The sequence below is a fragment of the Gorilla gorilla genome, chromosome 9 (assembly GCF_029281585.2).
Source record: "Gorilla gorilla gorilla isolate KB3781 chromosome 9, NHGRI_mGorGor1-v2.1_pri, whole genome shotgun sequence".
In the NCBI taxonomy this organism is placed as follows: Eukaryota; Metazoa; Chordata; class Mammalia; order Primates; family Hominidae; genus Gorilla; species Gorilla gorilla.
The window spans coordinates 100,268,189-100,283,726 of NC_073233.2; the positions used below are offsets into that span (position 1 = coordinate 100,268,189).

General features: G+C 38.1%; 1 protein-coding gene across 5 annotated transcripts in view; it reads left to right on the forward strand.

Moving 5' to 3' along the window:
* Positions 1-15,538, forward strand: part of FAT3 (FAT atypical cadherin 3) — a 676,861-nt gene that overhangs the window by 128,772 nt on the left and 532,551 nt on the right. For 3 of the 5 annotated variants that reach the window (XM_055356052.2, XM_055356051.2, XM_055356056.2), the window contains exon 2: positions 2,802-6,110. In XM_055356052.2, the coding sequence (XP_055212027.2) occupies positions 2,819-6,110 (3,292 nt within the window). In that variant the 5' untranslated portion in view covers positions 2,802-2,818. Of the gene's footprint in view, positions 1-393; positions 718-1,201; positions 1,315-2,801; positions 6,111-15,538 lie in introns of those variants that run through there. The other 2 variants (XM_055356053.2, XM_055356054.2) reach the window with 2 other exon arrangements.

Genomic DNA, 15,538 nt, shown 5'->3' on the forward strand with positions numbered 1-15,538 from the left:
CTTTACCGTGTTCACATGTCCACAGTGAGCCTAAAAATGTCTCCACTGCTTTGGAGCCTTTTGAGATGATGAAATAGAGACTCCTGAGGCATACAAAATACTATTAAAGCTTCTGCTAGTGTACTTCTGTGATCACTACAGAGAGGTTCTTTTGCTCCCATATTTCAGCTGACTGTGCTCCACAAAGTAGACACCCCAATCACACTGTGGGCTTCGCCACTCTGCTAGGTAGGACATTTGAACCTACTGCATCCAGAAAACGCCAAATGTATCATTTTCTTAATAAAGTTTCCTTTGAAATGACCAGCAGCCCAATGATGTCTTTCTAGGAACTTACTGAGCAGGGTCACCAGTGGCCATCTGACTTGGTCCCTGCCCTAGTTACCAGAGCTGCTGTCCACAGGCTGCCTGTTCCACTTACTTAGCATATGCAATGTCTCTGAAGAACTGCATGTGAAATTAACTTCCTTTATAGATGCTTACTCCCTTTTTCAGCTTTTCATTTTTGCTGTCTATTAATGCCTGTAAAGTCCCTAAATTAAACTTGACTTTTTCTGTCTGTAACTCCATGTTTTCTACAGGATACTTCAGCAAATGATAGCAGCAAGATATCTTACATTCCCAGGCAGAACCAGCATTTGCATGCTCAGGGTTTCACTTCAGGAGAGTCTCCTGTAAGGCGGAGCTGAAAAAAGAAAAAAAGAAAAGCCTTGTGGGGTATGGAGAGAGCCTGAGCTCTAATCTAGAGTGTGATAGACTCTATCAATGACTATTAAATTTAGACAGTTTCCACAGTTTCATGACTATGTGGGTTAAAAGGTAAAAACTTTTTCCTATTTTAGCCAGTAAAATTAATCAAGGAGAGGGGAGAAAGGAGGTATTCAACAAGAAAAAGTTAAGTCTATTTAGACTTAACTAATAAAGTCGAGATAGGAAAATGAGGTTTTATATTCTCATTAACAAAAAGGTTATAATAATATGTGCCTTGCTAACCTTGGATATGAAAGGGTTTTATAAACCATACAATTTGTAATATTTTAATATGTTAAACTCCTGTAGGGTTTTTTTTTTTTCAGTTTGCAGCCAATAATTAGAACTACATTAAAACCAGAGAGGAGATAACCAAAAAGATATGCTGGGGGCAGGGATGGGTTGTGCTTTTTAAAATCAATGACATATGTTGACTATTTCGTTAGAATTAAATTATGTCATATATGCTTCTAGGATCCTTAATTATTTCATTCTTGCTTGCAGGTAATTTTGAGAGAGTGATCGTGTGATGGGGAAAAGCATGGATTTTAGAGAAAGGTTAAGGTCTGAGATCCTGCTTTGCTACTTGCCAGCTGGGGAACATTGCTTGGGCAAATGTCTCAACTAAATAGATTAACTTCTCTGACCCTCAGTTTTCTAATATGTCATTGGGTAAAATAGTACCTATTACTTAGGATTATCATGAAGATTAAATACAACAAAGTGGAAAAATGACTGACACAGTGCCTACATCATTGCATGCCTGCAAAGAAATTCATTTTCCATCTCCTCTCATCTTCACGTTCCCTGTAAAGGAAGAAAAGGAGAATGTCAAGGGCTTGCAGAGTATAAGACTGGATGGAAGAACTCATATTTGGGGGTTCTAAAAATCTGATCCTTTGGGTATGAATAGACTTAACTTTTTCTTGTTGAATACCTCCTTTCTCCCTTCTCCTTGATTGATTTTACTGGCTAAAATAGGAAAAAGTTTGTATCTTTTAACCCACATAGTCATGAAACTGTAGAAACTGTCCAAATTTAATAGTCATTGATGAAAGTAATTGGAAGTATCTCTTGTAATTTCTAAAGTTTTTCTTGCAAGTAATCACTCTTACCTCCCTTGTTCTGAATAGTTCTGGATATCACTCCAGTCATATAACTCCTTAGGGATTATTGTCTCTGCTTTGTAACTTGACACTTTGTTCATTCTCATGGCATTGCATTATGCATAAACCTTGATCAGTTTAAAAGTAAGCACAATAAAAGATGGTAATACCTTGAAGCATTTTTAAAAGATTATAATTATAAAAGTAATTATGTAACTATTGATGAACAATGTTCATTGAAGAAAAGTTAGAAAATGCAAATATGCCACCAAATCCCAAAACACAGTTAATCCTTTTTAAATACAAAAATTCAGTTGCACATATAGATGTTTATATAATAATAGAACTCATGCTATATATACTGTTTGATGACCTTTTTTCCTTAGCATTACATCTTACTGCATCTGAAAATGCACATCTTTTATGTCTCTATTTCTAATGACTGCATAATATTTTATTTTATGAATACACCATGAATTATTCAGTCCTCTATTGATAGGCATTTAGCATCTCTTCATTTTTTTTTTACTTTAAACTGTGCTATAACAGATAATTGTCTAAATGTTTCTATAGGATAATTACTGCAAAGGCAGTTCTAAGTCAAAGGTAAATGCACTTAAGGCCTCCAATATATCGCTAAATTGACCTTCAGAATGTAAGAAATCTTGTACCAATGAACAACCCTGTCAGTAATATAAAAGTGTTATTTAAAACAAAGTGTCACTTGAAAACAATTCTTACAAGATTGGGCTAAATTCTAGTAATCTTGAGTTCCCTATTACCTAGTAGTGGCAAGGTTTCTAATTTTTTCTTATATTGCTGTTTTAGTAAAAAGATTTTATGATAAAGTTTTAAAAAGCATAGCTTCCTAATAGTTATTTCCCACTCTCCCCCTTCTTCTAGGATGGTTAATTTATCTTTTCTCTCTCTCTTTCTTCCCTCCAGGATGGAAGTATGATGTGATGGATATAATTATGGGACACTGTGTGGGCACACGGCCTCCTCCTTGTTGCCTCATCCTCCTGCTTTTCAAGCTTTTGGCCACTGTCTCCCAGGGGCTGCCAGGGACTGGACCCCTGGGCTTCCACTTCACACATTCCATTTATAATGCTACCGTGTATGAGAACTCAGCAGCAAGGACCTACGTCAACAGCCAGAGTAGAATGGGCATCACCTTAATAGATCTATCCTGGGATATCAAATACAGAATAGTGTCCGGAGACGAGGAAGGCTTTTTCAAAGCAGAGGAAGTCATCATTGCAGATTTCTGTTTTCTCAGAATAAGAACTAAAGGTGGCAATTCTGCCATATTAAATAGGGAAATCCAGGATAATTATTTATTGATAGTAAAAGGTTCTGTCAGAGGAGAGGATTTGGAAGCATGGACCAAAGTGAATATACAGGTTTTAGATATGAATGATCTGAGACCTTTGTTTTCACCCACAACATACTCTGTTACCATAGCAGAAAGCACACCTCTAAGGACTAGTGTCGCCCAGGTGACTGCAACAGACGCAGATATTGGTTCCAATGGAGAATTCTACTACTACTTTAAAAATAAAGTTGATCTCTTTTCAGTTCACCCCACGAGTGGTGTCATCTCCTTAAGTGGTCGATTAAATTATGATGAAAAGAATAGGTATGATCTGGAAATTTTGGCTGTGGACCGGGGAATGAAACTGTATGGGAACAATGGAGTGAGCAGTACTGCAAAGCTTTATGTTCACATTGAGCGCGTAAATGAACATGCCCCAACAATCCATGTAGTCACTCATGTTCCTTTCTCATTGGAAAAAGAGCCAACATATGCAGTGGTGACAGTTGATGACTTAGATGATGGAGCGAATGGAGAGATCGAATCTGTTTCCATTGTGGCTGGGGATCCTTTAGATCAGTTCTTCCTGGCTAAGGAAGGAAAGTGGTTGAATGAGTACAAGATTAAGGAGAGGAAGCAGATTGACTGGGAGAGCTTTCCCTATGGTTACAATCTCACTCTTCAAGCAAAAGACAAGGGATCTCCTCAAAAATTTTCAGCATTAAAGGCAGTCTACATTGGCAACCCCACAAGAGACACTGTCCCCATTAGATTTGAAAAAGAAGTGTACGATGTGAGCATAAGTGAATTTTCCCCTCCTGGTGTCGTGGTTGCTATAGTAAAATTAAGTCCTGAACCGATAGATGTGGAATACAAATTATCTCCTGGTGAGGATGCAGTGTACTTTAAAATTAATCCTCGATCGGGTCTGATTGTTACAGCACGGCCACTGAATACTGTTAAGAAGGAGGTTTATAAACTGGAGGTGACAAACAAGGAAGGAGATTTAAAAGCACAAGTCACCATCAGCATAGAAGATGCGAATGACCACACCCCAGAATTTCAGCAACCACTGTATGATGCTTATGTGAATGAAAGTGTCCCAGTGGGAACCAGCGTTCTAACAGTTTCAGCTTCTGATAAGGATAAAGGAGAAAATGGGTACATCACCTATAGTATCGCTAGCCTGAATTTGTTACCATTTGTCATTAATCAGTTTACAGGTGTTATTAGCACAACTGAAGAACTGGATTTTGAATCCTCCCCAGAAATTTACAGATTCATTGTTAGAGCCTCTGACTGGGGTTCACCATACCGCCATGAAAGTGAGGTCAATGTGACTATTCGAATAGGAAATGTCAACGACAACAGCCCTCTCTTTGAAAAAGTGGCTTGCCAGGGAGTTATTTCATATGACTTTCCAGTTGGTGGTCACATCACAGCAGTCTCAGCGATCGATATCGATGAACTTGAACTTGTAAAGTACAAAATCATTTCTGGAAATGAACTTGGCTTCTTTTACTTAAACCCAGATTCTGGTGTTTTACAGCTTAAAAAATCACTGACAAATTCTGGCATTAAAAATGGCAATTTTGCCCTCAGAATTACAGCAACTGATGGAGAGAATCTTGCAGACCCCATGTCTATTAACATTTCAGTCCTACATGGTAAAGTGTCTTCAAAGAGCTTCAGTTGCAGAGAAACTCGTGTGGCTCAAAAGCTGGCAGAGAAACTACTCATTAAGGCAAAAGCAAATGGGAAACTGAATCTGGAAGATGGATTTCTTGACTTTTATTCAATTAATAGACAGGGACCATATTTTGACAAGTCTTTTCCTTCTGATGTGGCTGTAAAGGAGGATCTGCCAGTTGGTGCTAACATTCTGAAGATTAAAGCCTATGATGCCGACTCCGGCTTCAATGGAAAAGTGCTATTTACAATATCAGATGGAAATACGGATAGTTGCTTTAATATTGATATGGAGACTGGGCAGCTTAAAGTCCTTATGCCCATGGATCGAGAACACACAGACCTCTATCTCCTTAATATCACCATCTATGACTTAGGTAATCCACAGAAATCGTCATGGAGACTGCTGACCATCAATGTGGAGGATGCTAATGACAATAGCCCAGTTTTTATTCAAGACAGTTACTCAGTTAACATTCTTGAAAGTTCAGGCATTGGTACTGAAATCATTCAAGTGGAAGCCAGAGACAAAGACTTAGGTTCTAATGGTGAGGTGACTTACTCAGTCTTGACAGATACACAGCAGTTTGCCATCAATAGCTCAACTGGAATCGTTTATGTAGCCGACCAGTTGGACCGGGAATCCAAAGCCAATTATTCTTTGAAAATAGAAGCCAGGGACAAGGCAGAGAGTGGTCAGCAGCTGTTTTCAGTTGTCACTCTTAAAGTTTTTTTAGATGATGTCAATGACTGCTCCCCAGCTTTCATTCCCAGTAGCTATAGTGTGAAGGTTCTTGAAGATCTCCCTGTTGGCACTGTCATTGCTTGGCTTGAGACCCATGATCCAGATCTTGGATTGGGGGGTCAAGTGCGCTATTCTTTGGTCAATGACTATAATGGGAGATTTGAAATAGATAAAGCAAGTGGTGCCATCCGCTTGAGCAAAGAGCTTGATTATGAGAAACAGCAGTTCTATAACCTTACTGTGCGGGCCAAAGACAAAGGGCGGCCTGTCTCTCTGTCATCTGTTTCCTTTGTTGAGGTGGAAGTGGTGGATGTCAATGAAAACCTCCACACTCCCTATTTCCCAGACTTTGCTGTTGTTGGATCTGTAAAAGAAAACTCACGCATTGGAACAAGCGTGCTGCAGGTGACTGCTCGAGATGAAGACTCCGGAAGGGATGGAGAGATCCAGTACTCCATCAGGGATGGCAGTGGTCTTGGAAGGTTCAGTATAGACGACGAGAGTGGTAAGTGTAATATTTTGTGCCAAGGGTGTTGTTTCACCTCTTTTAAATGGTCAACAATGGAAAAGTAAAGGGATGTTAGGACACTAAAATAAAATGACAAATGAGGTTGCATTTGGTGCAGAGACGACGCACATAGATGCTTTTTCTTAGGATGTTCTGATTTGTTAGAAGATCTGTTTATAAACTAACAGCTGTGGTTTCCAGTGGGAGTCCTGGTTTGTTTTGTTTTGTTATTTTCTTGCTCAGCGCTATTGCTACCAGGTCATCTTTTGATAAGCCTAAGTAATTGTCACTTCTGTTGATTGTACTCCTGACCCTCTCTAAATGAAGGACTCTGATAAAGTAAATTACATTTGAATTGGCTTTAAGTTAGAAGTGTGAAATGGATTTTCAAATGGATCTTATATAGGAATCTTTCCCTTTACAGTAAGGCTTTGCAGAAGTGATATTGCATTAGTTGCTTGGTCTTTTATCTTTCATGGGTTCATCTGGTCCTTGAATGATGGGCATTTGCACTCTGTAGCTCCATTAATATAAGGAGGTGTGCTTCTACAAATGTTTTCTTAATGGAGTAAATGAGTCTTGCTATGAATTTTATTTATAAAAATTGATTTTAAGAATTTATTTGTAAGGAGATATTTACAAAACATTAAAAAATATGGGGCAACATTGTTCCAGTATTTTCATCGCTTCTGACTTACTTTTTAAATTATTCATTCATAGATACAGATACAGGTTTTTTAAAATACTTGTTATTGTCGCTATTTGTCTTTAAAATGTTCATGTGCTTGGACACATGCATCTCTTTGTGTATGTGTGTGTTTCTGTTCCTTTGTTAGCACTGTGCATTTTTCTAGATTTTAGGTTGTAGACATCTCAAGTGAGGGCCTGTGTCTTCCCTGTCTTGTTTAAATGGTAATATTAGCACCTTACCATTTTCAGAGCACATTTACATACATTAGATACTTGTCCACAATATTCGTAGAGTGCTTTTTTCCCCTTAGTCAGCTCAAGCTGCTATAGCAAAATACCACAGACTAGGTAGTTTAAACAACAGACATTTATTTCTCATAGTTCGGGAGGCTGGAAGTCCAAGATCAGGGCACCAGCACAGTCAAGATGAAGGCCTTCTTCTGGGCTTGCCAACTACCAACTTCTTGCCATGTCACATGGCAAAGAGAGCAGGCTTTGGTGCTTTTCTTCCCTTAAGGGCACTAATGCCATCATTAAGGCTGTACCCTCATGACCTCATCAAAACCTAACTTCCTCCCAAAGACTCTATCTCTATATAGCATCACATAGGGTGTTAGGGCTTCAGAGTATGAATTTGTAGGGGACACATACATTCAGTTCATAACAGTCCCAGTGATGATGATGATGATTAGAGCAGGTGGTAGGAAGGTATCACTATAGACATACTAACTGTATATCCACAATACCAGAAAAAATGATTTAAGAAACTATATTAAATATTAGGTAGCAAGAAAGCTACATGTACCATCACAAGTTTAAACTATAACTTTTGTATACATAGGCTCTAATTATGGCCAGTGTAAATTATAAAATTGGTCTCCGTGGCTATAGTAGATTAAAAAGTCAATATTAGGAAATTTCACCCCTGACTTTGCCACATACTGTATGTTATTATGTATTCCTTATAATTTAGTTGGAATATATTTCTGCCTTTTAAGCACAAAATGATAAAAGAGGGGAACTAGCCTTTACCGAGTGCCTACTCTGTACTAATACTTTACTACTAATAACAATGAGTTCATCGAGTACTTACAATGTGCCAGACACTGTACAGAGGGTTTTATAGACAGATCTTATTTAATTCTTCCAACAGCACCATGAGCTGGGGCTGATAATTACCAACTCATGAACTGAGGTTCAGAGAAGACATAGAATGTGGAGCCTACTTTCAAACTTAGGTTTGTGTAACTGCAGTATACCTTGCTCTCACTCATCTAAAGATAAGTTGGAATTTCCCTGCATGTACCCAACTACACTGAAATTTGGTGTTGAGCTAAAATCTGTAAGTCAATAAAGTATTAAACAGGTTTCAAAATCCTTGCCACCCTGGACTTATTGACTAATGGTGTTGGTCATTGATTAACCTTCCTATTTTCTTTATAGCCCCATTGTTTGTATGGCTTTCCGGTGATGAACTTAGCTTTGAGACTCAGATAAATATGGGTAGGTAGGTCATAGGAAAAGTATGAGCTGAATCATTCACCACTGCTATACAGATGACTACATCAAGCCATACTGAGGTATTTTTTTTTTTTTAAATCAGGAAGTTGCATTTTGGTTTACCTGATACAGTGAAAAGTTGGAACAATTTGTTATTAGTGGCCTAGATTTTCCCACAGGTAACTTGCTACAATGTTTCTACCTTGGGTGTTATTTAGAAAAGATACGTATTTGCATTTGCTCCATTGTATTCTGAATTATATATATATTTTAAAAACTTTTATTGGCCAGTCATGGTAGCCTATGCCTATAATTCTAGCACTTTGGGAGGCCAAGGCAAGTGTATCTCTTGAGCTCAGGAGTCCCAGACTAGCTTGGTCAATATGGTGGAATTCCATCTCTACAAAAAAAAAATACAGAAAATTATCTGGGTGTGGTGGTGCACGCCTGTAGTCACAGTGACTCAGGAAGCTGAGGCAGGAAGGAGGATCACTTGAACCCAGGAGGTCAAGTCTGCAGTGAGTGGTGACCGCACCACTGCACTCTAGCCTGGGTGACAGAGTGACACCCTGTCTTAAAAAAATAATAATTAAAAATAAAAATAAAAACTTTTGTCATCAATGATACTAATGCCACTTACATTTTGACATTGCTTTGTGACTTAAAAACCTCTTTCCTATAAACATTAACTCCTTTGAGTTGAAGAGTAGCTAAGTGAGTTTATAAGGTCACATAGGCTTTAAAGGATATAAGCTGTATCTTGAACCCACATCTCCTCAATCCTAATCCATTGCCCTTTCCTTTCAATTCTTTCATGTTTCTGATGTTTTCTCATAGTTTTAAAATTATAGTAGCAATGTCTTTCCTCCTTTATTATTTCATTCTGTTCCCTTCTCTTAGAAAACACAACTGGGTTTTTTCTCTGTATTACAGGAAAAAAGGTTTGGGCTTGTTGAGATTTTTTTTAAGAAGACTAGAGTGTCCATACAATCTTAACCATCTTTCTTTCTCTCCTCTCAGCACTTGTAGATTTTAGAATCTAAGCCCAAGGAGCTGATGAGGAGTGACCATCTGGATTTGCTTCCAGGTGGTGCTAACACTGAAGAGAAGTTTGGCAATTGTATGTCCAATAAAAGAAGGTGTCACCTTGGTGCCATTGAATTTTTACTACTGTTGAATGATCCATCAATTTTTTGCTTCCAAGTGCTAAAAAAAAATATGGTTTGAGTTGCCAGCAGAATGAAAAGCTGTTTAGCCCTGTAGCCATTACTGAGTCTCAGGTCTAGACTCTGTTGTCTTTATTTAACCTGTGGGCATAGAATCGCCTAGACTTGCTTGGATTTAAGTCTTTTAAAACCTTTAAGTTGGCTGACAAAGATTACCCAAGTGTTTGCATTGGTTAGCAGCTCTCAAACTTAGAGTACACATGAGTCATCTGCAGGGTTTGTTAACAAATGCAGATTCCCAGGCCAAATTCCCAATTATTGTCATTCAGTAGGTCTGGAGTGGGAGCCCAGGAATCTTCATTTAGGCTTTTCAAGCATTTCCTCCTCATGTCGTTTGCAAACACTACCCTAAATTTACTTGAGCTCCTCAGACAGTGGCTACCAGATTATATATATCTTTTCTGTAAAATATTTTTTCTTAGTTTTTTAAAAGGCAGATACTTGAGCCCATGTCTTAGATAAATTTCTTTTCTAGTCAAATTTTACAATTCAAATAATCTTTTATTGTTTATTAGTGGTGATACTTTTCTGAATGCCTTCCGAATGGATAAAAATCTATTTCTATGCTTCAGTAATTGTAGTGCTTAATGTTTTGTGGAAGTGTGTATGCTGGGATTAGTTGATACATTTAGTAGTTTTATGTTCTTGACTTTCTTAGAGCTCTGCGAATCAAACCATACCTTTGAAATTCTTTGCTATGCACAAGCATTTAATAAATGTTTAATAATGTTCACAGTAAATGGATTAAATGGGGGCCTCCCCAACTATAGTGGATTTGATCACAATTTAAATCACTAGTCTGGAAGATGCAATTTAATCGTTTTTTTCCTTCACAAAGAATGCATTCTTATTCTTTGACACAACAGGGATTCATATTTTTGACTACTCAGAGGTTTTACACCATTTTAGAAAGAGCACAGTATATATCTCAAAATGTAATTTTGTATAAATATTTTGGAAGGTACAAACTTGATCAATGGTTTCACCCTTTCTATTTATCTGGTTAATTAAAGAAATATTTAATTGAGATGAAAAATTTCCAATTGGCACTTTGATCGTGGATAATTGGGAAGATATTTTGCCATCCTTTATTACTAATTGGATTATTTCTTCCAGTTATCAAGTACCTATTATGTGCCAGGCACTGTGCAAGGTACATTTTAGGTACTATTTCTAATTGTCACAGTAATGCAACAAGGTAGGGATCACTGAGGCTTGCCCAGACAGGGTCACACATCTGGTAGCTGTTCAGAGCTGAGATTTGAACTCTAGTGTAATGGACTCAAAATTTCATGTTATTGTCCTTCTTTTCCAGTCCAGCATGCCATCATAACCTTGTTACACATATGTATTTGTCAGATTTTTCTGGGTTATTGCTATATAACAAACAATTGTAAAACTTCACTGGCTTATGGAAATATTTTTTTCTTGCCCCACACTTTGGGGGAACAGCTGAAACAGCACTGTGGCAGACTGGATTGACTTAGGATCTGATCCACATGTCTTTTCATTCCAGAACCCAGGCTGAAGGAGTACTCACTATCTGGGATATGATGTTCTCAAAGTGAGAGGCAGGAGCTCAAGAGGGCTGGTGCAAACTTGCAGTGCCTCTTAAAGTATCTATTCAAAACTGGCTCACTTTCCATTGGCCAAAGCAGGTCATGGGGCCAAACTCAGCACTGTGGGGCAGAAAAGAATATTCCTTGTTATGTCCTAAATGTTTGTGCACCCCTCCCCCACCCCTCATAGCTCATGTTAGAACCTAATAACAAATGTATAGTGTTAAGAGGTGGGGCTTTTGGGAAGGGATTGAATCACGAAGATTCCACCCTCGTGAATGGGATTAATGCCCTGATAAAACAGGCTCCAGCTAGCTCCCCTGCTCTTCTGCCATATGAGGACACCTAGCAGGCAGCATCTGTGAGGAGCAAGCCCTCTCCAAACACTGCTGGCACCTTGATATTGGACTTCCCAGCTTCTAGAACTGTGAGCAATATATTTCTGTTGCTTACAAATTACCCAGTGTAAGGTTGTAAGGTTTTTTTTTTTTATAGCAACTTAAACTGACTATGACACTCCTCCAACAGGGGAGAGGGAGAGAGGAGTGAATAATTACTGAGCAATAGAATAGCATGACATAGCACGTGACAGCTCTCACAATTGTCTTCATAAGCTTACATTAATCGAGCACTGCCTATGTGTAAGGCACTGCACCAGGCACTAGTGACACAAACAGGCAGAAGTGTAAGAAATGGGTATCTGACAGGTCAGAATGCAGATGCAAGGGATGATGCTGGTAACAGTGGCAGCAGTGGTTAACATCTACTGAGCACCATCTGTTTGTGTGCCAAGTTCTGTGCACACTGCTTTAAACAGATGGTCTCATTCAGTCATCCCAGGAGGTATGGACAGTTATTTTCTTATTTTTCTATATCTGGTGTTATGAGGAAAGACTCACAGGCCCCGTACCTATGCATTTACATTTACCTTTCTTTGCATTGAGGCTCTTGAAAGCATTTCTCCAGCATATCTGAGCACAGAATGCTATTTATTCCAAATGTTTTGATAGACCTAGCAGAGGCTAAGGAGACCTAATGTACACTTTGAATTCAGATAGACAAACCGAAAAGGTATTTGAGACACATTAATTACTGTCAAGCTAATTTCTATATATTGTGAACAGATTATTCCAATAATAAATAAGTATAACTTTATAATTGTGTTCAGAGTTGGGCTAACTCTCTCCCATTTGCCTCTCTGATCCATTCTCACTCTTCTTTCTGCTCTGTGCCCAGAGGCTTTTTGGCCAGTGGGCTCTTTTGCTGTCTGACATCTCTTGGTTCCACCAATGGGAACCTAAGAAAGAAGGAGAGCCAGGTCAGGATATTCATCCCTTTGACTCTTTCTACCCTGGTTACTGTGGGCTGGATGCATCCCTCCACAGATGGGTGGAACAGTTCCTTGCTGTTACTAGCCCTAGATTACGACACTATTTTTGTTTTGTTTTGTTTTACTTCTTTAAACTCTGCCCACTCCTTTGTAAATAGTCTATTTATTAAATGTTCCTCATTACCCAGTTTGAGTGTGCCATCTGTTTTCTGCCAGGACCTTGACTGATAAAATATTTTTCTTATTTAAATATTTCTAAAACAGATTTTAAGTTTTAAAATATTTTGAATACTGATATTTTCTAGCAATCTCTACTGCAGTTTCTGTAATACTGCTTTGATGTGTTGGTACATTTCAGTACCAACAGTAGAGAGATAATATTTATCCAGTGCTTTTTTTACAAGGTAAGAAAGTGAAACCAGAGGACTGTGTCTTCCCATCTAACTTATGCTCTCCACATCTTTTCTACCATAAAAGAACAACTTTTGTTTTGCTAAAGAACCTGTGTCCTCAGACAGAAAAAAGAGGGGTTTGGCCGATGGTAGGGTACCAGGATCTTTCAAGCTCTCAAACATTGTGATGCTGTACTTTGATCTTCTAGAGGGAGAAGGATTTATTTCAGCTGGTGGCCAAGGAAAGAATAAAGGCAAACAATTGATTGAGTAGCTTTTATTTATTTAGTTCAATTGAAGAACTGTTCACTAGCTGCCAGTGCTGAGTCTAATATTCTTTGTCCAAAGCCTCTAATCATCATAGTCAAGAGTGGGTGAGTGAAAACCAAGAAATGGAAGAGCTGTATTGTTTGAAAAAATGAGGAGCTCTTTGTCATTGAAGAAACCATTAGCTTCAGCCCAGATATTTAAAAGGGTGATTAATTCCTATAGTAGCATATCTCTTGCATAATGTAATATAATATAAACTTCCTTTGTCTCATATTCAGAAGCACCAGAAATCATATTTTATCTTATAGCTGGTTGTTAATCTTTCCAACTTCTTTTTCCCAAACTTGCCTGGCAACTTCTCTTTGACATGTTGAGGAATAAGACAGATGTTATTTGGTGGCTTTGGTTTAATTCATGACAAATCCAGACTAAATGGCGTCCCTGTCCTCATTCTTTTTTTGAGATGATATTTTTACTCTTGCCCATCTAAATCAAAAGAGGCTTGTTGCATTTTGGCCCAGGCTTGCCCTTAAATTTTCCCCATGAGACCTGAGCAAGGAAGGGAGAGAAATGAAGTTATGATCAAGTGACAGCAGAAACTTTTCTTGGCTCTAGACTTTTTGACCATAATTATTTGAGAGAAAAAAAATAATGTTTCCCTGAGGAGTCCTGAACACTCCACAACATTCTGATGAACTTCGTAGTTGTCATGTAAGCCAGGTGGGAGAAAGGATTAGAAGCTTCTGGAAAATAATAAACAGCATGTTTTTATTACTCTTTTCAGCAGGTGTCTTCTTCTTGACCTTTTTTTAACTGTGGGCTGAGGGCAATTTAGGTTTTAATAGAGGACTGTTGGTTCAAATCTGTAATTATGTCTTCATTGTGTATCAGGCTTGAGCTGCTATTGTCTCTGTATAACTAGTAAATGATAAAAATAATGACAGTCATAAAGAGGTAATCCAAATAGGTTGGCAAACCTACAACCTGGAAACTTGTGTGGTCTTTTCTCTGTATGCAATCTTCCTTTTATATTTAATAATAGACATTTTCAATGGCTTACCGGCCCATCAGGTCAGGGTCCTCATTTCTCCAGTGCCAAGTGATGCTGTGTTATTTTTATTTCTTCAATTATCAAACAGTGAAATTTCAGAAGCCTAGTAAGCATAGATTACCAAAACTACCAGATGATTGCTTCATATATTTGTGACTCTCCAGAAGGCAGTGGGATAAATTTATTGCCCTTCATGACTTCAGATAGCTTGCATCTCATTTCAGTCTTCTAAGAATGGTTTTCTGCTAGTGTTTTGCACGCACATTGAAAGATACTTTTATTTATCATTACAGTTGGAAGAATTATAGAGTTTGATAAATATTTATGCGATGCCACTACATTCACAATGTTTCGTTGAAAAGAAAATGAAATGAAAATTAAAATGGGCTGTAGTCTGTATTTTTCACTTGCCAGTTTTTATGAAAGCATGTCTTATCGACAGACAGAATCTACAAAGAGTTGTGTGTAGGATTCAGTTCAATTTATATTAAATTCTGGGCATTGGTATACAAGTTATTGAATATAATAGGACTCTCAAAATTTTCCCATTGGATGTTGTAGGACTTAGTGGCTCCTCTGGGCCACTCTTTGTGATTAAATTCACAGATTTTCATTTGCATAACATAGTTAATATTCTAGTTGGTTTTAAAAAGCAGTATGCTGGTGAGAATAATACTGAGTAAGATAACAGATTGAATATGAAATGTCTTGAACTGAAAGTGAATAAAAGTTGAAAGAATTAAAATAAAAGGCCAGGCACAGCAGCTCATGCCTATAATCCTAGCTCTTTGGGAGGCCAAGGCAGGAGGATCGCTTGAGTCCAGGAGTTCATGACTAGCCTGGGCAACAAAGTAAGATCCCATCTCTACCAACAAAATATAAAAATAAAAAATTTAGCTGGGCATGGTGGCATGCACCTGTGGTCCCAGCTACATGGGAGGCTGAGGTGGGAGGATCACTTGTGCCTAGGAGGTTGAGGGTGCAGTGAGCCATGTTTGCACGATTGCACTCCAGCTTGGGTGACAGAGTGAGACCCTGTATGAAAAACAAACAAATAAAAAATGAATTAAGATAAAAGTTTGAGGTACACACACATGCCCTAAAAGATACGGCAAATGGTAAAAAAACAGACTTTGTAGTTACCTTCAAGATGTGTAAAACAGAGTTTAAATCATTTTTATGATTTTTTCTTCCACTTGCTTCCTTAAAAGCCTGCCTCTCTTCCTTTCCTCCTTCCTTTTTCCTTTTTCTTGACCTCTACTTCTTCCTTCTCTCATTTCCACATTTATCATGCACCTGTTCTCTGTTGTTATAGAGCTTTGCACTGAAGAGGATGTATAGATGATTTTTTAATTGCATATCATTCCTTTATTATACTGATCTGGAAAAAGGATTTAGTACAGTTAT